Here is a 25915-nt window from a genome sequence, read left to right on the forward strand (position 1 = left end):
TCCCACAAATTTTCGCATTTCGTATTTGGCGCAAGCTCAGTTTATTGTTGCCATTCGTTATTATTATTGTTGTAGCGTGCTCGCTGCTGTTGTTGCCATTGTTGTTGGCGTGCTGGCATTTTTTGGTCCTTGTTGCGCTCAGCAAGTGAGAAAAGCCACAGGAAAAGCCGAGCATCGGCATCGGCATCCTCATCGGCAGCATCCGCACGAGTCCGTCATCGCGGCCATTCTTCGGTTTCCTTTTTTCCGCCTCGCTCTCGTTTCAACGGGAATCCGGGGGCGAAGCGGGAGAGCACGGTTTAGGTCTTAGAATGGTAAGACAATGGGCTTACCTAATTTTGACATTTAAAAACAAAAACTCAAATACCGTTTAATGATACATAATGATGAAGGGATGTAGGAGGCAAAAATATTTAATTTATACATAATTGGAGAGGTCTTAGGCCCAGAAGTATGCTACAAAATGTAACGCTCAAGAAAATCTATACCTCTTATTATTTATTATCATTATTATTACATTTTATATATTTTATTTTATTTTATAGTACTTTTCTGTAAATAACTTTCGAAAGGCCCAAATTCAACCGATCCGCTCCTGTTTCAACTCTCAGTGCCACTCACTAGCATTGTTTTTGTGTTGCTGGCTGTGTTCCACTTTACACTAGCATACCCGTACCTATTCTCGTACCTTATATTTCATATATATGTACAAAAGGACATACATTCACATACATAAACTTTTTTTTCGCATACTTTCACGGCTGACTGGCGTTTTGTTGTGCATCGTTGTTATTGCGATTGTCATTGCAGGAGGTACGAGACCTCCAAACACTTGGAGAACCCCTTTTTTATATGTTGACAGTGGGAACTGAAGGTGTTTGTTGTGATAGCCGGTACTCGAAAAGTATGCTAGATCCTTTGAGATGGATGCACGATCTAAGTTCGTGCATAAAAGGACCCTTACGATCTCTTCCGTTTCCTACAATAAAAGTCAGCTCAACTTAGAATAGGTTGAACTTAACAAAAGTTCTTAGGCCACAAATTTGAATTTATCTTTTTTATTTCTTAAAAATATACATTAATATAAAAATTAATAAAAAAAAACATATCCTATTTTAATTGTTAGGATATAATGTATCGAATATCTTTTAATAGAAAATCACAATGTTTCATTAAAATTTACTAAACACATGTTTGAAAAGTCTTCTTGGTTCTATATCTTACTTTAAGAAAAATCGAAAAAATAAAGCGAGTTAAAATATTCGGTATTCTACTGTCGGTGCTTTCCGCTAAATCGTTCTAACTTTTTGTTCTTACGGTGGAAGGATGAAGGTATCCTCGATTGTACCTGGGTTGTGTACTTTGGGTCCGCTCTTGTTGTGGGTCGCCATCGTTGCGGGCTGAGCTGTTTGCCTTGTTTTTCCACGGGCGACTGTCTGAAGTGCAAATTTGCTTTAATTATTCCTCGGCAACAACGGCAGCATTTGCACCGGGCTTGTGACTCAAATTCAGACACTAGCCTGGAGACCCTCAAGCAGCAGCCACCACTTACACATCCACACACAGCCATCCGGATTCCCGCAAGAGTGGACCTGTGGGGACAAAAAAGAGGATCCTTAAGACAAAGCTTACATTACTGTTAGTGATAAGAAAAGAAATGCTCTTCTGTTTTTTAAGATATTTTAAAAGTTTAACATTTAAAACACTTTTGAATCCATATAGGACTTTAGATCTGGTTGGGTACTAAACTCTGAGACATATATCCAGGTCCAGCCTAATGGCCCCATCTCACTGGGTGACATCGGCAACGACAACAACATTTACTTATGCACCTCCCCCGTGCGGCGGAGGACTTAACGCCCCCGCAGGAGGCACTCGCCGCGACATTGAGTGACACCGTGCGAGTGGATCGTCGCCGTTTCTCGCAGTGTACGCCCCAGACATGACACTAGCCGGGCTTCAGACCATCCAACCAGGCATCCGGACAGCCAGGCATCCAGTCAACCCGGCTCCCATCCATCTAACCAAGCAGCCGACCCACCAACCTGGCTCCTCTTGGGTGGCTTCGTCGCATTTGATGCTTGACATTGTTGGCAGTCGATATTGGTTGTAATTAGCTTTAATTGAAATTGCTCCATTCCCATCCGGCAGCTATCCCCTATACGTATGCCAGTCTCGACTATATGTGTGTGTGTGTGTGGGCCGTGATTTGGGTTTTAATGGGGAAAATGTTTGTAATTTTGGCAAAGTTAATTTATGGAGACCCCAAACTAATCCCTGACCTCGCCACATTTTCAGTCGCCAGCTCGGTGCTCTGTCGCATTTTACGGTTGCCATTTGCCACTCAAATAATTAGAGAAGTTCCACGCCAAAAGTTTATACATTTTCTACCAATTTTGTGGATTGTTTGAATTCAATTGATTTTGGGCCATTTGGTGTGCGAGGTGCGAATGGGTGTGAGTGTCAAAAACAATATGTAGATAGTATGTATAAGCTGCAAAATGGGTAAATATATTGCCGGAAATTAGATAAACAATTTTACAATAAATATTAAATGCCAGTAGTGAAATCAATTTTAATGGAATGCAGGCATTAGATTGCTTTATGCAGCAAAGTCAAATTTATTTAAATCTCTGGCGAAAAATAGCGGAAAAGCGTTTAGCAAATCGGTTTAAAATTCTCTTTTTTCCCAGCAGTTTTATTTAATTGTCACAATGTCTATATGTTAGCTGAAAACATCGTATCGTACTTGTTTAACGATAATTAGAATTTGTTTACCCAAGTGAATTGCAGTGGAAATCTTTGAAGAGTTTATGGACATAAACACATTTTATGGTGCAGATATCAAAAGGAATACGGTTCTGTGTCTGGGGGAGGGAAGCAAAAAGCCCAGCAAGTGTTTTTATCAGTTTTTGGATGTATCATGATTTGCCAGTAATGATTATAAAGAGCAAATACACCGGAATCATCAATTTGGGTTTTATGCAAATGCTAAATAAATAAACAGACAACTTTATGCGTGAACTAATTGATTAATCTAAACAAACATTTGGGGAAGTATTTAGGTGTTTTAGTGGAGTATTATTGATAGAGTTAATTTAATTAGACTGTCAATTAGCAGAACTGTTGCTGCTGCCACCACCAAATCCCCTTTAGACTCGTTCACCTGATAGGGAAATATAATATAAATTTACCGTTCAATTGGTTGGGCTATAAACCCATCAAATGCTTTCGATTTTCGATTGATTGAACACCTCAAGACTGACTAATTAAAGGAAAACCAGGCGTGTAATCTCGAGTCATCAATCATTTTTATTGCATACTTTTTCGTGTCATATATGGCTATATAAATAATGTATTTTCGCAGCGCCTAGTAAGCAGAGTTATGGCATTGCATTCGTACTCGCCGTAGTAAATTCTTAAAAGTACCGACCATTGCGATAGATTGAATTTATAGCCCGATTGTCGAGTGGCTTGGGAAACGACCACGAAATTGTTTTTGTTGACCGACCGATCGGCTCTATTACTAGAGATACTGCCATTGTAGAGTGGCAAGAGGAGTATAACTGGCTTACAACTATTGGCTACCGATCGGCTTGATTTGCGCTCGATCCGAAGAGCTCGCTTTAGTGGGTGGATCGTGCAAGGAAGATAATGAAAAGTCTTGCGGCGGCAATCTACCTTCGGGCTGCGCTTCGGGAAGACTAGAGAGAGAGATAGAACGACGCAGTCGCGAGCAGCGAGAGAGAGAGGTTTAATTCTTCAATTCAATTCTTCCGATCGCGGTTACAGCGTGTGAGTGTGTGTGCCTATAAAACGCCTGCATTAATTTGCAGCGATTTAGTCGTGTTTTTTAACAGGTCGCGGATCGTCTTCGCCTCCGCCCCCGCCTCTGTGTCGCGTTCTGTGAATATGAAAGTAAAAGTCCCCTCAGAACGTCATTTGTACCCTAATTAATTGGCACTGCTCTCGCACTCTTCTGAGAAAACGTGAAACTGGAAACGAAGAAAAACGAACAGTGGTGATAGAGTGTGCCTCAAGATTCAAGACATATCAACGAAAGTTGTCTAATTTCCTGCCCGCCGTGTGAATACAAAGTAGGTTTCACCACCTCCCCAAGAACCCGATTTGCACACTCCTTATCCTCCCCCTGAAACTCATCCCCAATGCAGCCCAGTCGGAAATATAATAAATTAAATACTTTAGATACTTCCATTTCTGCCTGTACGTGTTTTTCGGCAGACATGAGTTGACCAATTAAATGCGTATACCGCCGCAAGTGCAAATGCAAATTACACTTATGATTGAGGCTCTTGCTTTGACTTTGTGGCGTTATTAATTTAGCTCATACAGTTCACTTTATCAACATTCTCCTTCTCATTTGAATATTTTACCGAAATTAATATCCAGTGAATGATTTCTTAATGAACTCGAAATGAATGCATAAGAGTATTTTATTATATGTGGAAAATCAATTTGCAGTGCTACCAATTTTAATCATAACTTAAAATGTTATTCATCGAACTTCTCAGGCGGGTCAAGCAATTAATGTAAGCCGCGAACGGGTTCCGAAACGTACATATTTTATTTAAATTTTTGATTGTGTATGAGAATGTGAAACGTTTAAGTTTATTGATTATTTTGTGGTTGAAATTGTTACTAAAGAAATGTGCAAACATGTGAAAAGTTTCATAGGTGGGGGTAATAATTAATTGCTATTTAACAGAAGTTAACAAAATTTAAAAAACAAAATGGTTGCAGTTCATAACAAAGATAGCCTCAACTGAGACTTGATAAGCTATTCTTATTCCATTTAAATCAGATCAAAACATGCCGCTGGAGGAAACACCATTTAATAGTATCATAAAACATGACACTATGAATGGGACTCATCCTAAACATGGACTTGTACATCAGCCAAGCTGAGATACAGAGATAAACAGAGGAAGTTTCTTTTCCAAAGACTTTAGTGATAAGGCGGCCCTACTAAATGTAAGGCAGATACATGCATAATTAAAAAAGAAACCCATACGAATCTTATCGTATGCCTCGGAAAATTGGGCCAATAAACACTTACCACAATTAGCAGTTGTCAACGCGGCTAATGACGAAGCCAAAGCCAGACAGAACGAGTGCGGAATGGAGTGAAGTGGATCCGACAGCGGATTACAGATATTGATAATGTTTTTAATAAACAATTCCCGCAATTGTGGGAGATAAAAGCTTCTACAGAAACGACCTGAGGAGGGGTTGGGATCCCAAAACAAATCGAAAACGAAATCGTAATCGAAATTGAAATTGAAACCGAAACCGATCATATGGGAATAACATTCATGGCTGATTGATATTCGAGTGGAGTGGGTCCGTTAATGAAACACTCGTAAGTGGAGTAATCACACATATTTTGCGATCCGATCGCATTCAGCATTCGGAATCAATCACAATTCACACTTGGCCACACGGTAGTAGGGCAATACAGCCAATTAACTCATCCGGCGGATCGATAAGGGGTTATATAGCTATATCCCCCTTCTCTAGCCGCTTATCAGCCTTCGATTTTTATGATCGGCCCGGTCAAGTGTGCAGTGGATTTTTATTTTCCTTGTTGTCGATTTTGGTCGGTTTTTATGGCTAAATCTTTTTCGGTATAGCGCCCTTTCCTATCGGCCGCCTTGTTGGCCAGATAAGCCGCGTACATGGATTTTCAACATGCTGCTACGATCAATCATTGAAAAGTCTTTTATATTGTTATAAATTAATGCAAATTTACGACTTGAGATAGCTTTTGTGAAAGCCTTGCAGACCCGAATGGCTCCAAAGAAATCCACCGTCATAAAAGACTCAACTCTGATGCCATCTAGCCAAGTTCTATTTGGAGAATTCTCTTTAATTTTTTCATTCGTGGAGTGGTAGTGGTTTCAATTGATCAATTTAAAATGCAATCAAGAATTGAACTCCCTTGACGTCATACTGAAGTTAAATAATCAAGGAGTAAATCATGGCAATTAACTCCGCTTTAATCAATCAGAGCCAGGCATCGGAATGCCGCAGTTGCTAATTAACCGCTCATACAAATGGTATTTTCCCAACTTGAGTTACATTTTGTTTTTTTTTTTACAAATTTCTTTGCTTTATATGCAGTGATGAGAATAAGCGTTATTAAGGATATATTGGCATTTATTAGTTATGTATATAGATTTTTATACACTGGATCTACATGAATTTCTCAATTGATCTAATCTGTCAGCTTTGAGAGAAAATATAGACTATATAGACTATATAATTATATATACGAATAGGTTAGGTTAGGTTATACTTTTGATTATAATTAGATCTTCTTGTGTCTGTTCAATAAGTACTCGTACTTTTCGACGTTGATCTCGAATTGGTAGAATTGATGGAACCTCCCAAAATATATACGATAAAACCGCGAAAGCTGACGCTGTAATTTATTAATAACAATAATTTATTATTTGTATTTGTAGTTACTTTCTTGAACTATTTCAAAGTTCCTTGAAGTATCAGAAAGATTCAGTTTGCTTGGTTTTTTAAATCAAGACTTCACCATAAGTCCAAGCAAAGGCCACTCAGTGAAAGCCAACTTAAACTTTAGAAAACATTTTCTAATCAATTTTTACTTGAGAGTTTTATTAACCAGGCTGGAATTCCCTCTGTAATATAAGGGTATGAGTGAGATTAGCCAAGTGTCCAAGATTCTACTATCTATCTAGCATTATAGTTATACCATTCCGTAAAAGTAACAAGTGAAACTTTTCCTCCATTTGAATTTCTAGTGATTCAAGTGAATCGATCTCAAAATTTACACGCTTCCTGCACTCAAGTGCCTTGGGGGGGATTAATTGTGTAACAATGCGAAACTTATTATCTGCCTTGATTATCTACTATATTGAATACACTATAGTCTATAGTCTGGTAGACAACGCTCGTTCAGAGCACGCGATTAGATTAACACAATGGCAATAAGGCAAAGGCGGAGCCAATCGGAGAACATAGAAGCGTTTGTAGCCTGGCAGGGAGTCACCGATGGCTTACACTTAGCCACATCCAAAATCCCAACAGACGAAACGAAACACAGAAGCACCCATCGGACACCTTTGCAATTTAAAAATCGGTGTTAAATGTAAATGCTTTTGTCCCAATTCGGCACTCTTTGCTTTTGGCCATTGTGCAATGGGGCATGAAGCGTTCGAAGAAGAAAAACCTTTTTTGGGCTAAAAACGAAAACGGCTTGGCGACGTTCGTGATAAGTAATACGGGGCCCTGACCAGTCCGCTCCGCCACTCTCCAACTGGCCAACGCACCCGCTCCGGCCAACTGACCCAAGCTAACTAACTACAGCGAATTTGCTTGAGCTCCGGCCAATTCGATCTGGCAAACATGTCACGTAGAATCATTCCTTGTCGTTGTTCGCTCGTTGGCAATGCAAAATGCTTTTCGGAGTAGGTGTAAGCTGGGGCCGGGCGGGAAAGGGCAACCTCCAGCAAGGTCACAGAGCGGCAAAACTGATGGTAACAAAGCTGAATGCAAAAATAGCCTAGAATTGTCCAAAGGGAAACTTGAAGAAAAAAAAGGTACAGGGAAACAACAATTAGCAGAATGCTTTCTCCGAAGGATGTCGTCTCGCTTGGTTGGTTATATTTTTGTTATCCATTTGGATGCTTCAAATGCTTATAAATAATAAACTTTTCTAAGACATTGTTGGGCTCAGTTTAAAGTCAACAAATGTTGACTTTTTCCTACCAGATTCTTATTATTAAAGAATTGTGTTTTGGTTTAAACTAATTAATAAAAGTATTCGTATGAATTATATTTAAATGAAGAAACAAATATTATTAAACAAATAACTTAAAACAACGTTAAGTATTAAACAGAATTTAGAACATAATTATACACAAAATAAAATATAGTTCCAAAGCAAGAAAGTTTCTTCTGACTATTATTAGTGTTCTAATGAAACGCTCCGATAAGTTAGCAACCATTTTCCATTGCATACATTTTGGAGGTCCAAATTGAACAAATTATGTAAATCTTCTTATAGTTTATAGGTAATTATGTTGAATAAACCACCTACCCAGAAAATGTTTCAATACAGTAAATAATACTGAAAAGTAGTAATAAGTAATTAAAATTCCCTAGTGAAGGATTCCTCTGAGTGACTTGATTAAAGACATCAAAGATTTGTAAGTCGCTTTATTTTGTGCACTTAAGGTTATATGTCTAGATATATATTTGCCTATAGTGCCTAAGACATTAACAGATGACACACGAATGCTAATTAAGCCCCTTTGTTCGCCATTTGTTCGCATGATAGCACGTGACGATGATACGCCGATGATGATGATGATGATGGTGATGTGTTGAAAGTTTGTCAACTTGTCGCTGTCTGAGACCAGACACGCGTCAATTAGAGCCCCGAGCCCCCGAAAAAAAATATTGGGAAAAACTCGTAGCTCTTTTTTGAGGCATCGCTCCGAATTAAGATTGAGATGGAGCAGGAAAGCCTGCAGCACTCACCTGCCTGATCTGAGGTGACTGTCCAAGCATAAATATTATCTAAAACAATTATTTCGCGGCAAATTACTCATATCAATAGCAGACTTGTGTTGAATCTGCGCTAATTAAAGGTGAAAATTGAAAACATTGAGCGTGGCTGGTCAATTATGCAGTTGTGATTGCAAATAGACTCTTCTTCGTGAGTTCCCTCCTGATATCAATGTCTGCCTGACAGCCCCTTTTTATACATTTTATGTCTATATTTAGGGTTCTAATCAGAGCGTGAATAAAGTCAACGAGTTGCACAGTTGCACATTGTTTAATGACAAGGTAATTGAAGATCAGTGTACTTGAGGAAATAAATAGATACCCCATATTTATTCGGGTTCTTCGGGTTTCTTTAACCCCAAAAAAGGGGTTGGGTGACCATAAAAATCACAATAAATCAATTTGCTCGCATTTCAGTGGGACTTGTCACCTGCTATTTGCTACCAGCTTTTGTGTGAACCATAAATTAGCAAATTGTATAACGAAACTTTAGAAAAAACAATTTAAATCAACATTTTGCCAGGCAACCAACATTCGCCTGTGGCTTTGTTTGATTTCAGCTAACGAACCGCATGACTTGATGTCACATTTTGTTCTCCTCGCCGCAGAATCGAATCAAAAAATGAGAAATAAAACACACGAAAACAACGGAAAGACCCGAAAAACAAATAATCGCCAAAATGTATGAAATAATCAATTTAGCCTCATTATTTCGAGACGTCTCAGCGCGCCGGTGGATAATTAAAGGGGCGAAAAAAGTTGAAATTAAACCGAGCTCACGTGAATTTGTTTAGATAAAACGCGTCATAATTGAACGTCAAACAAATGGGTAAAAACTTCTTGGTCATCAAAGCGAGAACCGACCAGGTTTTTACATATTCATAGGAGGCGATATACTTATACGTTCATATCTATGTCGTGTAGCTCTTTCACATTTTGTGATATAATTAAAGCTAATTGCCGTTAATTTTTATTGAGGTTTTTAGTATTTTTTTTTTACAATATTTATTTAATATTTACGTTACTCTTTAACGTTTTCACAACTTCACAAATGTGCAGTGCGAGAAAATACTCAAGGTATAAGTAAATAATAATAAAATGTGTGAAGTAAGTTTAATAAAATTATATGTAATGGAAGATGGATTCCTGGAACTGGGACTTTTAAAACATTTATTATTGAATTCAAATTACTCTTTACTTAGGTTATCGTCAATGTCTTGAGGAGTATCAAAGGACTTCACTTTGGCCCTTTGTTTTGTTATATTTATTAACGTTTTGATTGTGAAGTATCATTGCCCTTCTTTTTTAATTGTTCTAATTTATAAAATTTATATATAGAGTTACGTACTTAAACGCACAAACGATTTGTTTATAAATATTTTTTAAATATTTTTAATTTGCATTGTAAAGTAGTTGTTCCGAAAATAAGATGTGCAATTATCGCTCTGAGCTTTTGATCATCAAACTATGTAAATTCCTTACTCCAATACCCAATAGTTTGCCCTTTCAATTAGCACACTGCCATTTCTCTCAGTGTATCCATATAGCAGGTGTCTACTAGTATCTGTGCGATCCTACACAGGTGTGTGTGTGCACCTGCAGCTGTTGGATTCCCACCGCGTGGTAATGAATTTATTTCATTGCTAAACGTCGAACGAGATAGTTGTAAAAAGTCGCGTATCGGGCCGTAATATTTTTATGCCTTTGATTCGGAACGCTGTCCCTGATGTTTAGTGTAAGCCTCCCAGCCATTAATCCGACCATTAAGCCATCGTCCATCCCGCCTAGATCGCTGATCCTAAAATCTCGTACGTTTCGATAGAGCCACAAAACGATGACGGCCACGGGAGAGCCAGGCGCTCGGGAGGACTCTACTACCGGTGCTCCGGCGACCATCGTTACGCCTCCGTCTCCGAATCCTGTGCCCAGCGATGTGCCCATGCCCAACTCCAATGGCAGTGGCAATCACAAGAGTACCATCGTCATCGAGAGCCAGCCCAAGCGGCGGGTCAGCATTATTTCGGATCCACCAGCTATCGGCGGCGGTGGCCCTGGTTCCGGATACGATAATCCAGCCTATGAGCAAAATCCGAGACGTAAAATTTCCCAGGTGAGTGGCGGTTGAGCGATTGCGATTGCGATCATTTCGTTTGATGGGGCATCGTAAAATAGGATTTTCGTGTGCGCGACATGCAATCTCCTAATGAAAAACAATATATATACATACGTATGTTTATATGGGACGAGCTTTGATTATCGGAAGAGTTACGCGCAAAGATAACGGTATACCAGGTTAAAATAAAACCAAGTTCTATTCTATCCTCAGACCTCCACACACTCGCACAGCGATATTGGACCAGCGCGAAGGAAGAGCATTCTAAAGGACTCTGCGCCTCCACATGACTACGAAAGCGATCGGGCCTCGACGCATAGTTACGGTGGGTTTTTCAAAGAATATATCAAGAAAAGAACTAATACTCAAAATATCTTTACAAAAACATACATAATTAAAGGGGATTCCCCTTTGAAATGTCATATTTCATGGTCTGTTTGTTGTGTAGGATATTATAACATATCTTTCATAAGTTAACCTAACCTATCTTTCATAAGTTAACTTAACAAAAGTTATTATTTTACCAAAAAATATTATTTGAATTAGGTTCGCTTGGGCAATGCATTGAAATGTTTGAATTGGATATATTTTAGAAAATAAAATACAACGATCATTAAAATAACTATTAAATTTTACTATTTAATATTGCACGTAAAATATCTAAAACTTAAAATAACTTTTTAACATTCATTTTTACATTATTTACGAAAGAATTTAACATAGAATCTGCCTTGAATTTCTATACAATTTGAATGATTATAAACTCGAATTTTTTTTCTTTGTGATTCCTAATATTAGTTTTCATAAAATACTTAAATATATTATAAAATATGAATTTGACTACAATATATACTTTATAATCTAATAAAAAAATTCTTAACCCGTTCGTGGCGCACATTGTGAACTCTCTACTAAACGTAATTTGCACGTGCATAAAATTCTTCCATAATACGTGCAAAAATGAAGTTTAAGAACAATATGCGAGTAATTAAAAAAAAGTCAGCGATTTATTTAACCAACCATTGTGGTGGAATATTAAAAAAGATATCAGTTAATGAACTGCAGTTGAAATAAAATATATACATATATTCCAATGTGGGACATTTGAACCTGTAGAGTAAAAGTTATTTTAAACTAAATCAAAAGGTGCAATCTTTAACATTTCTTTAAAGTTTTTTTTCTTTTTTCATATTTTAGTGGAAAAATTAAAGTAAATAAAATCTGTAATATTTTTCCACTTTGCTACCTTAAAAATTAGTTTCTCATTTCATCGCTGACTTGTTGTATCTTGAGTAATGCAAATTCAACGCCTGTTTGATCAGTGGCTGTTCCGTCCATTTCTGCGTCCACTTCATATTCCAATTGACACTACCAATTAGCGGTCCGGGTGAAGTTGGCTCTAATAATTTCCAATATTATTGCGTAGGTCTTGCCTCTGACGTATGTTTGTATGTCAGCTTGTTCTCCCCGACTATATTAGGACTGTATTTATCACCTAATTAGAGGTCCATGATGACTGACGAGATAATTTTCCTTGGCGATAAAGAACCCTCGGAGAACTGGGTTTTCTGTGTTCATTCCTTCATTAAGTGATTGGCAACATCTTTTTTATTTCAATTTCAGAAAACTATCGACAGAATGCGCTGGACGTGCTCAATGCCAAATACAATGGCCACCAGATGGGACACACCTCGGTGGGTGACAGCAATGGCGGGGCCAACTATGTCGAGGAGTCTTGGATGTACACATTCTGCCTTAAGTGCCGCGGCGAGGAGCCATCAGCATCTTGGGAGCCGCCCTTCTGGCAGAAGATCTTCCCCTACCCGCTGTGTCCCACTTTCAGGACAGTCTCTCGCCTGATTTCCCTCATCCTGATCGGTAAATATTGAGCCTTAATCGAGTATTTTGACCATTATCCTATTGTGAAACTTAAGAAAATTAATGAAACGCTTTTTATTCTTAAGGTGTCCTCATCTGGGTTACGGCCTTCGTGATCATTGGCGACTCGGCAGCCCCTGGAGGGCAGCTGTTCGGCCTGGTTGTACTCACTGTGGCCGCCAACTTTGGCGGATATCTGATATCATTGACTACATTGCCTCGACTGATCGGCATGCTCCTGGTGGGCATACTCTTCCAGGTAAACCTCCTTCAGGTGATCACGTTTAATTACTTTTTCAAATTTCTATTTTCATTTTTTCCAGAACGTGGGCTGGGCGAATCTCGATGGCGACTTCTCCAAGGTGACGGCTCACTTGCGTAAATTTGCACTCACCATAATCTTGACTCGAGCTGGCCTCGAGATGGAGCCGGAGGCCTTCAAGAAAGTGTACAAGACGATCCTTAAGCTGGGCATCATCCCCTGGTGCGTGGAGGCGGTCGTGATGGCCGTTATGTCGCATTTCCTACTCGACCTTCCTTGGATCTGGTCCTTCCTGCTTGGCTCCATCATTGCAGCGGTGTCACCGGCAGTTGTGGTGCCCTGTCTATTCCGCCTGAGGACCAAGGGCTATGGCGTCGCCAAGGGTATTCCCACACTGGTGGTGGCCGTGGCCGGAGTCGATGATGCACTGTCGGTGGCCATTTTCGGTATCATCAGCACGGTGATGTTCTCCGACAAGGGCCTGGCCTACCAGATCGCTCAGGCTCCGGTGTGCATCCTTGGCGGACTGGGCTTCGGTGTCATCTGGGGATCGCTGGCTCGCATTTTCCCGGAGAAGGGTGACGCCTTTGTCGTACCTCTGCGAACCCTGCTGCTTTTCACCGGCGGTCTGATGGCCATCTATGGCAGCGAGGAGTTGGGCTTCGAAGGCGCCGGACCTCTGGCAGTCGTCTTCTCGGCCTTTGTTTCAAACCTGTTTTGGTGCAAGGACGGCTGGAACGTGGAGGATAATCCGGTGTCCACCGCCTTCGAGATTTTCTGGATGATCTTCGAGCCGATCCTGTTCGGGCTCACCGGCGCCACCGTTAAGATCCGCGAGCTGGACTCGCATACAGTGTCGATCGGAGCGGCCTGCATCTTCACCGGAGCCATCCTGCGCATCTTCACCACGGCGGGCATTGCGTTCGGCGATCGCCTTAACACCAAGGAGAAGTTCTTTGTTGGACTTTCGTGGATGGCCAAGGCCACTGTGCAGGCGGCACTCGGTCCGGTGGCCCTCAAGCACCTGGACGAAAACTCTACGGAGGATGAGCGCAACTGGGCAAATATTGTGCAGACAATTTGTGTCTTCAGCATAGTGCTGACCGCTCCATTGGGTGCTATCCTCATCTCTGTGACGGGCACCAAGTTGCTGACCAAGACAAAGCAGCCGCAGGATCTCAGCGGCTGGCGACGCAGCCATCGACCGTCCATCCGAGACATCAGCATCATTGACGAGGAGGAGGAACGCGAAGATCCCGAGATTCCTGAGGACAAGGAGACCCACGACAATACCCTTAACAACGCCCACATTCCCACCATTTCCTACACCTACAATACATAGGCGAATTGCACATAACTCGACTTTCGGCGGGGCCAAGAATAATGTTGATTGTTATTAAGAAAATGTACATTAGCTTAAGCGGACTTTGCATTCCAAAATAAATGAATAAGTTAACATAATCATGATTGATATTTTTGTATAATGCATTGGTGTATCTTTATAAAAATTAACTTTAATATAAGGGCTTAAAGAAGAAACTCATTTAAACTCATTCTCTTACCAGAAGTTTTAAAATATTTTTTTTTAAATTGCAAGACACAATTTAAATAGAAGATGTTTTGGGCCCCAAACTTGCCACGAACTATAAATGATTTTACAATAATTCACTTGATGTCCAAAATAAAAATATATTGAATTCTTTAACTTTATACAGTTTGAAAAACAAACTTCTCAGTTTGCGGTTATTACAAATATTTTTGCACAGGTTCACCCAGAATGGTCTCCAGCTCTTGCACTGCCGAACGTGTGTTCTTTTCGACGCGCTGGTGCTCATCCTCCAGCAGTTCGGCGATGAAAGGCACAGTTTCCGGGAGCAAAGTGGCATAACTTTCGCCCAACTTGCGGGCGATGGCCACGCAGGTGTTGAAGGCCAGAATACGCACCTCGGGTGTGGGAGTGCGTGTCTTTAGTAGAACCTGGCTGTTGAGCTGCTTCCACATAACATCGTTGCTGGCCACCGCCAGCTGGGCAATGCTGCTGCTGAGCACCTGGTGGAGAGGCTCATGGTTCAGCACCAGTTCGTTCTCCAACTGATCTACCAGCGGCGTCATCAGCGCATTAAATCTATGCTCGTTAATAAAGTCCTCGCTGCAGTGCAAGAAAACATGATGAAGGGTGCTCAAAATGGCCATTAATAGCTCCACATCGTCCTCTGAGTCTCCAGCTTTGAAATCGGGACTTATCGAATTGTGCTCGGCCAGCAACCGCGAGGAGTCGTCAACAAACTCGCTGGCAAAGAGGACAAACAGTGATTTTAGAGCCTCGGCTATTCGGTTGGTCAGCAGGAAGTAGGTTAGGCGCGTTTCCTTAGCGCTGCTCTCCATCGCCCACCTGTGCACACGGGCGTACATGGGTCGGAAGCTGGTCTCCGATAACTTAAGGATCCACGTCACAAAGGTTTCCGTAATGGCGGCTTCCACATCGGAAACCTGCTGCCTATCTAGGCCGCGGCCACGCACCTGCAGTCGGAATGCGAGAGCCTGCAAGAACAGTTCACTGAGCGCCTCCTGCACTGGCTGCAGTTGTGCAGCCGTATTGTGCCTGATGGCCTGCAGAAGGAGCTGCTGCATCAGCTGACCCAGCTCGTCATAGGCCTGCTGCTCCAGCAGGCAGCTGTAAGTCTTGGTGAAACTAGGCACTAGAATGCGCACCTGCACGCCCTGCGCAACAGCCGCCCAGACGTCAACCAGGCGTAGCTTCATCGCCTGCGTGCGTTTGTCCTGCAGCAGCAAGGGGCTTTCCAGCTGGACGGATAGACGTACCAGGGCAGCGATAATGTCCACCAAGTAGGGACCCAGAAACGCAGGCAGAGCCTTGAATAGCTTGTGCAAGGCTGTAATCACATTGCGAGATAAGGATTACGGATCAAAGAAGGTGTCGAAGAACTTACCGGTGACAAGGGTGGAACAGACATAATCGGGACCTTGCTTCAGCGTCGTCATTTGGTGAACTTGTTCCTTGAGCATCTCCGTCAGCTGGGGCGCGAACTTCGGAAGCTGGGCCAGCGCATGTGCCTTAAGGCTAGCACAAATCTCAACGAGGGTGAGCACAACATTGCCCACTACCGCCTTAGGAACATTCGCACGGCGTTTGGTAATCCTTGTGAGAGTGGCCAGAAGCGATCGACACTCCTCAATAAAGTCTCGGCCGTGGCGTTGTGCCAGCAGTTGCATGGCATGCAGGGCCGTCTGCTGCAGTTGTGCGAGCTGAGCGCTGCCGGCACCTCCCTCTAGAATGCCGTCTATGATCGCCTGCAGCGGAGGCAAGAGGACTGAAATGTGTTCGGCGGGCGTGTACTGGAAGTAGTCGGTGGTGGGATGATCCAGCTTGGCCACCAGCAGTTCCAGCACCTTGGTGCGGACATGGATAAGGTCGTGCTGCAATAGCTCAGTGATCACGTTGAGGAAATGTTCCGGCGCCAGCAGTCCTATGGCGTTATCCAGCACATCATGGGTATGGTTCGCCATCACACTCCAGTACTTTTCTAATGAGGGCGTACCCGAAACAGCTTCCAAGGCTGCGTTTATCACACTAATGTTGGCTAGGGTCTTGAGGATGAATTCCTGGTAGTATGTCAGCAGCTCTGTGGGATCGGGCCGCTTCATCTTCTGCTGCCACTCGTTGCAACTACTGATTCCGGAAAGAAAGACCATGATGAGGTACTTGTAGTGGCGCAGTTGCTTGAAGGACCGGGAACGCACATCGAAGAGCTGTTGTTCCGTGGATATAATTAAGGAGGTGGATCCCGTTGATGGCGACGATTGGCTGTTGTTGTTGTTTGCCGGCAGCTTGGTTAAGTAATCCAGCAGCCGAATGCATGTTTCCAGGCCCACCGCCGGATCCTCGAACATCAGCACCAGCTCACGGCCAAACTCTAGCCGGGATTGGTCCGTTGCGCTCTTCGGATCCAGCAGCACATGGTTGTCGACCACGATGCACAGGAATTGCCAGAGGTGCTTCTTGGGCTCCAGGACCTGGAACAGTGTGTCATAAAGCGGAAGCCGACGATGCCGTGGAACATCTGTGCAGATATCAGCGAAGACCTTGAGCACGGGAATGACCAGCTCGTTCTGGCCCGTTTTCAGCAACAGGATAGGTATGATTGACTCCACCACTTTGTGGATGATGTGAACGCTAAAGGCGTCATCGTGTTGTGCCACAGTGGAGCCGACGAACGTGAAGATCTCGACGATGTTGTGCAGCACCTGTTGCGGGTACATGGAGGCGCACTGGGCAAGGAAGAGCAGGGCGTGCTGCTGGGTCTGGGGGTTCCGCGTATGCCGTAGGCATTGAACTACCAACTCGATGCGGAAACTGGACTCCGGCAGGGCCTTAGTCAACTGCACTCCAGCCAACTGGGCTGTTTGACAGCAGTGCAAGAGGCTGGCGAGGATGAGTTGCTTGGGGTACTCGGCGGCACTGTGCTCTTCCATCGCAAGGCACTCCTTAAGGAGTTCGAAGAGCGGGGAAATCAGCAGCTCCGATCCAATCAGAAGTTTCTTGTGCTCCAGCAGCTCTAGAAGAGTCATTCCCTGCTTCCAGGATTCACTGGTTAGATCCAGTTGTTGAGTGCCAGTCGCTGCGTTGCGTCGCTTGGCGCCTACATTCGGGCTCTCCGGCAACGACTTCCGCTTGAAGGTCATCATCTTCGTCAGCATTGGTGCCAGGGGTTGGCATTCCAAGCTGCAGCGCTTCAGCAGTCGATGGCTGGCCAGGAATATGGTATCGTTGTCTGAACGGGTCGCCGCCTCCACTATGAGCTTGATCAGGGCCACCTTCTGCGCCGCCTGCAGACGCTCGAAAGTCTCCGGCGAAAGGCTGTTGAGCAGGACGCAGGGCAAGGGCTGGAGTTTCTGTTCAACCTGGATATAGACATCCTGGCGGGCGAATGTCGCCTCGAAAAGCTCCCAAGCCTGGGGCTTTTGGAGCAAGACATGTACTGCTGTTTGCCCTTCAAACCTCTCCATCACCGACTTGTAGATCTCGCTGTGGGGCCACGGTAGCTGCTTCAGGTGCCGACTGCCATCACCGTCACCGTCGGTTATCTTCTTTAGAGCGTCGAGACCCAGGGGCAGCAATTCTCCGAGGAAATGTTTGTCGTTAACATGCTTAAGAGCCGTCAACAGAGCCGCCGTACAGATGGCAGGCTGCTGGGGATCGCAGGCCAAAGCCAGAACCGCTCTCCTCAACTTGGACAGCACAAGCTGCTCCTTGGCCGTGGCCCTCTCCGGCTCCATGATGGTGAACAGAATTAGTGCATACTGCTCGTGGTCCATGCTCAACTCGCTCTTTCTCTGCAACAACGATCGCACCAGCTGCTCCACATGGGTAACCAGCTTGCAACTACTGCCGATTAGCTGAAGAGTGTTGATGGCCTGCACCCGCAGTGTCTGTAGTTGGGAGGTGCAGGCGTTCGCCACTCGTAGCACATGCACTAGGGTGCAATCAAGCTGAGACTTCGGGTTGGACAGCACCGCCTCAAGGAGCAGGAAACCCTGTAAGCGGAACACGGCATAGTCCGAGTCTCTAGGCCATAGTTCCGGCAAGCGTTCGAACACATAAAAGTTGGAGAGCAGTTCCAGCCTGTCCTGCGCCTCGGGTAACATCATCTGAAAGCTTTGTTGTAGTGCACGCGTCCACTCCTGACGCTCTAGGGGATCCACACGGTCCGAGAACACTTGGCCACATATTATCTCCAGCAGGCGGAGACACAGGCGTAACTCATCGTTAAGCTGATTCCAGGGCGTCGATTTCAGTGATGTCCATTTCGTGTTCTTGACCAAGGTCAGCAGAAAATCAACGTATAATTGGAGAGGAACAAAGTCTTGGGAGTTACGATTAGCCTTGGCAGCACGGAACTGGATACGGCGACTGTACAGCTCGATCTTATCCAGAACGTGCAAGCTCTCCGATGGTTGTAGTTTCCGTTTGGCGTAGGCGGTCAACAGGAGGAGCAGGTGTGTGAGCTGGGCTGGCTTCTCCAGGTAATTCTTACCTCCGTGCTCCTCAACGCTTTGCAACAGAGCTCTTTCCTGGCTGATCAGCTCATGGCTGCTGCCAGCTATCACGTCCAGAAAGTGCTGCCGATGCTCGCTAGGCCTGAAATCCTTGAATTCGGTGCTCACCTTTAGTTCTTTTAGGAACGGAACTCTTCCGGCAAACTCACTGCCCATCAAAATTACCAGAGCAGCGTGCTCGTGTTCTGTCAAAGCACCGCCAGGGAAGAGCAGCGGCATCAGGGCCAGCAGTACCATATTTTCATCGTAGTTGCCACTCCCAGTGGCGGTGGTCAAATGACGCACCGCCGGCACCAACACAGGCTGCCATTCTTCATCCTTTTCTGATTGGGCTCGGTGCACCAGGTGGCAAAGGGTCTGGGTTAGGCTTTGCTGACCCAACATTTCGGCCAGCTCAGCCGTGGTCAATGAGAGTATGGCGGAGACCACAGCTCCACTGTCATCGTTGATTCTGTCCGGGAGGCATTCCTTAAGCAGCTTTACACTGCGCTCTCGCTTTTTACTGATTTTAAGGTTGTGCAGCAGCTGCTGAACCGCACTCAGACGCCAGTCGGCGCTATAGTGGTAGAGCTTCTCATAGGCCCGCTTCGCCTTGTCATCCGAAGTGTTGAGGCGGAAACCTAAGCAAAGAGATGGTAAAGTAAAGATTATCTAAAATGATCAGAAGTGCACTTACCCAAGGCCAACTTCAAGGCCTTCTGGCGATTGGTAGTGGTTGACTTGGCCCTTAGGGCTTCCTTAACACTCAGGTCAAAGGCCTCTGGATAGCGTTTCTCCAACTTTCCCAGATAGCCGGCATACCAGGTTTCAAAGCTGGTCTTCTCCGTTGCTGCCTCATCATCGTCTGAATCAATGACAATAGTGTCTTCATCGGTGTCCATGGGCTCGACGGCCTCAGGCTTTGTCTCCACAAAAGTATCCAAAAAGCAGCTTAGAATGGACATTATGTTATCCTTAATACTTGAGTGAAATGCACAACTTACTCAATCAGTTTCTGAGCGCACGGCGTAGTCATAGGCACTTCGGACAGAAGATTGTCCAAGAATTGTTTGTAAGAGCTGGAGGCGGCGACATCCTCTCGAATGGCGGCCCACGGCGCACGTAACTAAGGGCATGCAAATGGACTGAATGGCGACATTGGCGTTGGCCAGAGAGACCAGTGCCGAGATGAGCCACTTTTGGCCAACCAGATTGAGCACGGTTTCCGGCTTGAAGTGAGGCACGGCAGCCTTTTGTTTGCCGTAGATGCAGATGAGCAGGAGCAGGGACTCGGTGTGCAGGCGTTCAAATGGACAGTTGGCTACTCGCTCCAGCAGAGCGTTACACACTTTACTCTGCAGCTTGGTGCGCGAGACGAGCTGAGCGACGATGACATACGCAGCGGCCATAAAATCAATAGTATCGGATGCCAGGCCCCTCAGGAGTGACTCCAGAATGGTGGTGATGTGCCAGTCCTGCAGCGGATTGGCAGTCTGTAGGGCCCCGACCACTACGGTGGCGTAGAAGTTAATTTGAGCCTGCAGCTGGTGGGCACGGGGGCCCAGCTCTTTAACGGCCTTTTGGGTGCCCTGACAGATGAAGCGCAGAAAGGCCGGATTGCTGGCAGCCCGATTGACAATGGCAGTCTTGGCCAAAGACACTCCTGGGCGCTGCAGAGGCCGCAGCCAGAACCAATCGGCATCTGAGGAGCGTAGCCTCATGGTTTGCAGGATCTGAACAAAGGTGTTGGTCTCGTGGTAGGGGAGTATCAGAGCCATCACCTGGTCGCGGTTGTACTCGTGGACCTGGAAGCGACGCAGCAGCCACTCGAAGGCCATGTGGGCGGGGCGCAGCAACAGGTAGGGAGACAGCAAACGCAGGAACTTAGCAATGGCTGCGTCCAGCAGCTTGTTCACTTCCGGCAGCTCCACGGAGCGCTCCAGTGTCAGGGTGGCTTCGTCGAACAGTGTCAGTTGGAACTCCTTGAAGGCCGGATTGAAGTCTGTCAGCTCCTGCAGCCCGGTCAATCCGATTTGGTAGATCTCCCGCCTATCCTTGGTGGCCGCCTCTTTGGGATCGAAAAGAATGGAGGCCCGGCTGCGAGCGTCCGCAAGAGTCACTGACGTCTGCGGCGCCGCCAATTTCTGCAGCTGCTGGGCCAACGAGGTGGTCATCTTTGCTTCGACTTTTCGCCTTTTCTTTGTGATTTATATGAGCTTCAAAATCGGCACGAGAATAATAATAAACCTGGACCGCACTCCACACGTGTTTTGTTTTAGTGTGACCTCATCTAGGACGTTGAAATATACTTTCCGGGAACGTGAATCTTGAACTTGTGCCGCGAACTAGTTCACATTTTATTCAAGAGCGGTTTATAATTAATTAATAACTAATTATTTATAGGGGTACCCCACCCTGAACGCATGAAATTTTTGTTTTTAGGGAATGGTCGTATGGTGTACATTCTGCACACCACATTTTTTATTTGAAACATAAAGATTTGTTTAAGACGAAATTTTTGTTTACAAAAATTATAACATAAACAAAAATCATATTAAAAAAAAACAACGTCATGCCATAGAGAACGTTATGGAGAAGCTGTGCAAAAAAATTGAAGAAAAATCGGTCCAGCAGTTTTTGCAAAACGTGCTCACTTCTATTGGGTGTATTATCCACAAATAATATATTTAAGCCCGATATTTTAAAATGACCATAAGGATATTGGCATCAAAGTTATGTAAAAACAAAAAAAAAAAGATTTTTTAAAAATGTCAGGGTGGTCTACCCCATTAATAGAAGTGTTTTAAAATTATAATTTTAAAAAGTTCATAAATTTACATGTTGTAACATTATAATTTTAAAATGTATACACACCTCCGTGAACTCTGGTAAAAGTAAAAAATGAAAACAAAAGTAATAGTTAATGGTTCTTATATTTCGCATATTTTATAATGAATACTTATGTTACTGTCTTAATCTCAGAGAGGTACAGAGGAATCTTGCAGTTTGAACGATGTAAAATCAAGAATGGTGATGACAAAATGAACAACGTAATACGTGAATAATGAGGTTTGAATAAACCGAATACTAGACGTTACAGGACTTAAAAAACCTAGAGTCTAGGGCTAAAAGCAGAGACGCTTGAGCGAGTTCTTCCGGCTGATCTTGGCGTCACGGGGCTGGGAACGCTGCGGCGGCGTCAGTCTCTCCCGGGGCATCATCAGCTTGGAGGGCGTATCCAGTTCGGTGACCAGGCAGCGTTCACCGGGATGCGACTTGCTCAGGCAGTTGACGCAGAAACGGAACTGGCAAATGACACTGGTGCACTCGGCGAAGTTGTACGCCGGCGCCTGATGTGGGCTCTTGATGTCGTCCAGGTCCAGGGACAAGAAGCGCATCAGTGGCGGACGGTCGCTCATGTGTCCGGCGGCGAAAGTGCTTCGACCACCGGGCAAAGTCTGGGACATGAGATTGTCCCCGCTCGTTGGCACTTCGCTGAGAAACACCCGACTTCCTCGTCCGCAGCGGGGACACTTGACGCGCTGCGTCTGTTCACGTAAAATCCGTCCAGCATCCACGTCCATCAGGTGAATGCTTGAGTTCCCGGAATCCATCAGCGATGCGGCACTGTTGGCCTGGCTGCTGTGATTCGAACTCTGCAATGGCACTGTTGAGTTCGCCCTCTGTAGATGGCGGCGCCGCTTGGGCACATGAGGATTCTCTTTGGTGAGACTCAGCTTGAGCCGGTGGTTCTGAAGCCGCTCCAGGGCCCGCTGGCTTTTATGTATGGCTTGCTTCCACACCAGCGACACCTGGGTCATCACGTCCAGCGTGTGGGCACCCACATAACGCAGAATGCATTCTAGAGCAGGCTGCTTCTGCGACAGCTTGCCGACGATGTCCAGGCGCTCTACGCCGCCATAGAAGCGGTTTTTGGCCGAAGGCTTCTCTTCTTGCGGAAACAAAAGCTTCTTCGACTTCCTCGGGCTGCTGTGAGGCGCCTGAAAGTGTTTCTTACGGCGCTTCGGAAGGCTGTGCGCCTCTTGCAATCGGGGCGTCGTGGAACAAGGCTCCTCCGCCATTGAACTCTGAACTTCGGGCAAGCTCTTGGGAAACTTTATGTCCCGCAACTCCACTTGGCCACTTGGCGTCGACAGTCCTCGCACCAAATGCCCAGTATTGGATGCATTCCGACAGTTCTCGGGTTCGTCCAACAAAAATGGCGTCTCGGCGGTGGAGTTGTGCAGCGCTCGAAAGGACGTGTACCCGGACTCGTCCATCTCCGCGTCGAAGGAGCCCTGGCTGGGACTCTTCTTGCGCAGCGCCGCGCGCCTATTGTACGCACTCATTGCGAGCGCTTTTCGATCCTGGGATTTTTATGCTTTTTGCATTTGACGCCAATATTTTGTATTTTTGTATTTCTCAAAGTGACGCGGTATGACCCTTAAGGGAATTTGAAAAGTTCCTTATTTGTCTTGGGTTCCTTTAAGTCCGAACTAGTTGGTCACACTGGAAAAATGCTAGCTCGGACCTAAGCCAGTGGAGAGATGATTGCAACACAAAAATGTTAGCTCGTACGCAAACCAGTGGAGAGATTCTGACTGCCGCCAAACTGACAAAAAGCTGATGCATTTAAAACAGCAGCGCATAGAATTAAAATCGTAATGTAAGCTTTTTTAATACACTTGCAGGGTTTTATAATTTTGAACAGTGAAGGAGTCGTTTTCAATCCTATTCTGTATATATATTCTTGATCAACTGCCGAGTCGATCCATCCATTTCCGTTTATCCGTCTGTTCGTTCAAATGCGAAATAGGCTCTCAGTTTTCAGATATCTGAAGCTTTGGATATAGTCTACTCTCTATTGCTGGTAGTATAGAATTAGGAAGGGGCTAGATCGGACGACTATATCATATAGAACCACAGAAACGATTGGAAAAATATAATAATCGACTTTATTTCGATGCATTTAATTTTAAAATGGAATTCACACAGAAAAACTTGAATACTTGGCAGATTTCAAGTAGTGTCGTACAAGATTAATGAATCAGTTGTATTCCACCGCACGGCTTTGATAACATTTTATTTGTGTATTTGCTGGGCAGACATTTTTATACATTTGAACTCTCTAAATATCAAATAAAGAACTACTAAATAATAACTCTTTTGATTTCAGAAAAATGCATTTCCATCATTAGTAGCGATGCTCCATTTTTTGAAAATACTCTAGCACTTTAGCAGGATATGTCTCCTTTAAATCCTCAATAGGCACCGTATCTACCTCTTTTGAACCCTTCCAGGTGACAAACAAAAAGTGCCTATCGAACAAACGAATGCTGTGCACCACTTTATCCAACTCCAGACCACGAGCCAGTCCAAAAACGTTCTGGTACGGCGTCATCGAAGGGATATCCGAGTCGTCATCACTGCTTTCTGAGGTTTGGATTTCCTTCGAGCACTTTTTGTCCTTTTCCATTGAGTCCTTGCCATTCTTGGAACCTTGATCTAGAGTCTGGACCTCTTGGCGTTGCTCTGCGAAATTCATGTTGCGAATCTGTTTAATTAGATGGGTTAGGTTTAGGTTTCCGCTGTCTAAAATTCAAATCAATCTCGCTATTTGTAATTAACTTACATCATTCGTTTCCTTTTCGATGGGATTCTCAGGGGTTGGCGAAATCGGATTCTCCTCACTTGTTTTGGTGACATCCTTAGTTTGCGGTAGTAGTTTTTTCTGGGGGTTTAGCGGAGATCCAACTTTTGGCATATTCTCTTTAGCGGCGCAGGAAATGCGCAGCATGCTGAGAGGCTGAGAGTCAGAGTCTGATGATTCTGAGAGCGGTGAAGGCGAATAGGGTCTGTTAAATATGTACCCATCCGCTGGAGTGAGATTTTTCCGTTTGTTGAATGAGGAGGATAAAGTCTCGATCTCCACGTTTGGCCAGGGTCCTGTCGGCTTACCCGCTTTCAGTTGGCGTTCTCCGGGTGCTGGGGCAGGGGATGCCTTGCTTTCTGTGAGCTTCTCTCCTTCTTTCTTCTCAGTGCCGCTGCTTTTTGAAGACGAGTCGTCGGTTTTGTTTGCCATTCTCAACATACCAGATAGCGTCGATTCAAACTGGGCAACCAAAGGTATGCTGTCGGCAAGCTTCTCAAGGGGCACACAGGTGTTACACTCCGGAGGAAAGCCCTCCCATTTGACCTGCATCTCGACTTTACCGCTCACATTTCGTTTTACAGTGATTTTTTCCACACTTAATTCCTGCGGAATTTGTTCTGGATTATCGACGGCCCCTGAGCTCTTTGATTTAGCCAGCTTGGGCTTGGAATTAGTACCTCGACCTCTGGGGGCCCCGGTTTTCTTCGGCTTTCCTCTGGGCATAATATTTCAAGTTCACTTTTCTTGTCACGTTGTCAATCCACAAAATGGCCGAGCTTCAGTTGGAGGCGCTGCCAACTTACTTAAAATTGGAATAATGCTTTACAATATCAAGATATCGATAAATATTGCGACATGTCTTTATAATTTCTTGGTCAAATATATTTAGGGTGTTCCATAGCCGATATTATTAACAGTGCACTAGTTTTTAAAACAAGCGATGTTGTATCGGTTGAAGGGAGACAAAAATTAGAACACCATTTTCATAAGATTAGTCACTAGTCATTAATCTGTTTAGATCTTGAATAGGCATTTTAGTTTCTTTAGTTCTCTATAAAGGAAAACGAACACACAACGTTTTATAGAAACGACGATTTTCAAACAAAACAACTGTTTTTGGCTACTTAGTCTAATCGCTGTAAATATTACATATATTATAAAAACGTCTTTTACCTGTTATAGTATATGTAAATATCTCCTAAATGATATAAACATCCCCAAAATATATATAATCCGTGCACAATATTGTTAATGTTTTTTATTATATTCGCTTTGACCCAATAGGAAAAGGGCAGTCCAGATAATCTGGTCCGGGCCCATCATCAGTGTCATCAAATTAACAAAAAATCCCTTAATAATTTATCATTTGTTCTCTCTGCTCCGAAAAAGC

General features: G+C 44.2%; 4 protein-coding genes across 7 annotated transcripts; 1 reads left to right on the forward strand and 3 right to left on the reverse strand.

The window, feature by feature from the left end:
- The first annotated feature begins 3841 nt into the window (after positions 1-3841).
- Nha1 (Na[+]/H[+] hydrogen antiporter 1) lies at positions 3842-14276 on the forward strand. 3 transcript variants are annotated; one of them, XM_020954480.2, is made up of 6 exons: positions 3842-4097; positions 10385-10672; positions 10889-11000; positions 12299-12553; positions 12640-12812; positions 12877-14276. In XM_020954480.2, exons 2-6 carry the CDS (start codon positions 10397-10399, stop codon positions 14155-14157), a joined length of 2097 nt encoding a protein of 698 aa, XP_020810139.2. In that variant the 5' UTR covers positions 3842-4097; positions 10385-10396; the 3' UTR covers positions 14158-14276. The 3 variants fall into 3 exon arrangements, with proteins under 3 accessions (XP_020810139.2, XP_086688387.1, XP_020810138.2); XM_086832261.1 differs by having other exon boundaries at positions 3843-4097; positions 10351-10672; XM_020954479.2 differs by lacking the exon at positions 3842-4097 and adding an exon at positions 10160-10297.
- Positions 14277-14484: 208 nt separating this feature from the next.
- On the reverse strand, positions 14485-21179 carry l(2)k09022 (HEAT repeat containing 1 homolog l(2)k09022). Of its 2 annotated transcripts, XM_020954481.2 has the most exons (4): positions 19877-21179; positions 19570-19823; positions 15767-19513; positions 14485-15709 (listed from the first exon to the last, which is right to left on the reverse strand). In XM_020954481.2, the coding sequence occupies exons 1-4, from the start codon at positions 19906-19908 to the stop codon at positions 14562-14564; spliced, it is 5181 nt and encodes a 1726-aa protein (XP_020810140.2). In that variant the 5' UTR covers positions 19909-21179; the 3' UTR covers positions 14485-14561. The 2 variants fall into 2 exon arrangements, with proteins under 2 accessions (XP_020810140.2, XP_086688386.1); XM_086832260.1 differs by lacking the exon at positions 19877-21179.
- Positions 21180-21786: 607 nt separating this feature from the next.
- Rca1 (Regulator of cyclin A1) lies at positions 21787-23377 on the reverse strand. Its single transcript, XM_020954659.2, has one exon. The coding sequence runs from the start codon at positions 23219-23221 to the stop codon at positions 21998-22000; it is 1224 nt and encodes a 407-aa protein (XP_020810318.1). The 5' UTR covers positions 23222-23377; the 3' UTR covers positions 21787-21997.
- A 427-nt stretch (positions 23378-23804) lies between these two features.
- LOC110185692 (chromo domain-containing protein rhino-like) lies at positions 23805-25576 on the reverse strand. Its single transcript, XM_020954660.2, has 2 exons — positions 24505-25576; positions 23805-24426 (listed from the first exon to the last, which is right to left on the reverse strand). Exons 1-2 carry the CDS (start codon positions 25246-25248, stop codon positions 24067-24069), a joined length of 1104 nt encoding a protein of 367 aa, XP_020810319.2. The 5' UTR covers positions 25249-25576; the 3' UTR covers positions 23805-24066.
- Positions 25577-25915: the final 339 nt, after the last annotated feature.

Source organism: Drosophila serrata, unplaced genomic scaffold (assembly GCF_035046125.1).
Source record: "Drosophila serrata isolate PLE 108 unplaced genomic scaffold, ASM3504612v1 contig_245, whole genome shotgun sequence".
NCBI lineage: Eukaryota > Metazoa > Arthropoda > Insecta > Diptera > Drosophilidae > Drosophila > Drosophila serrata.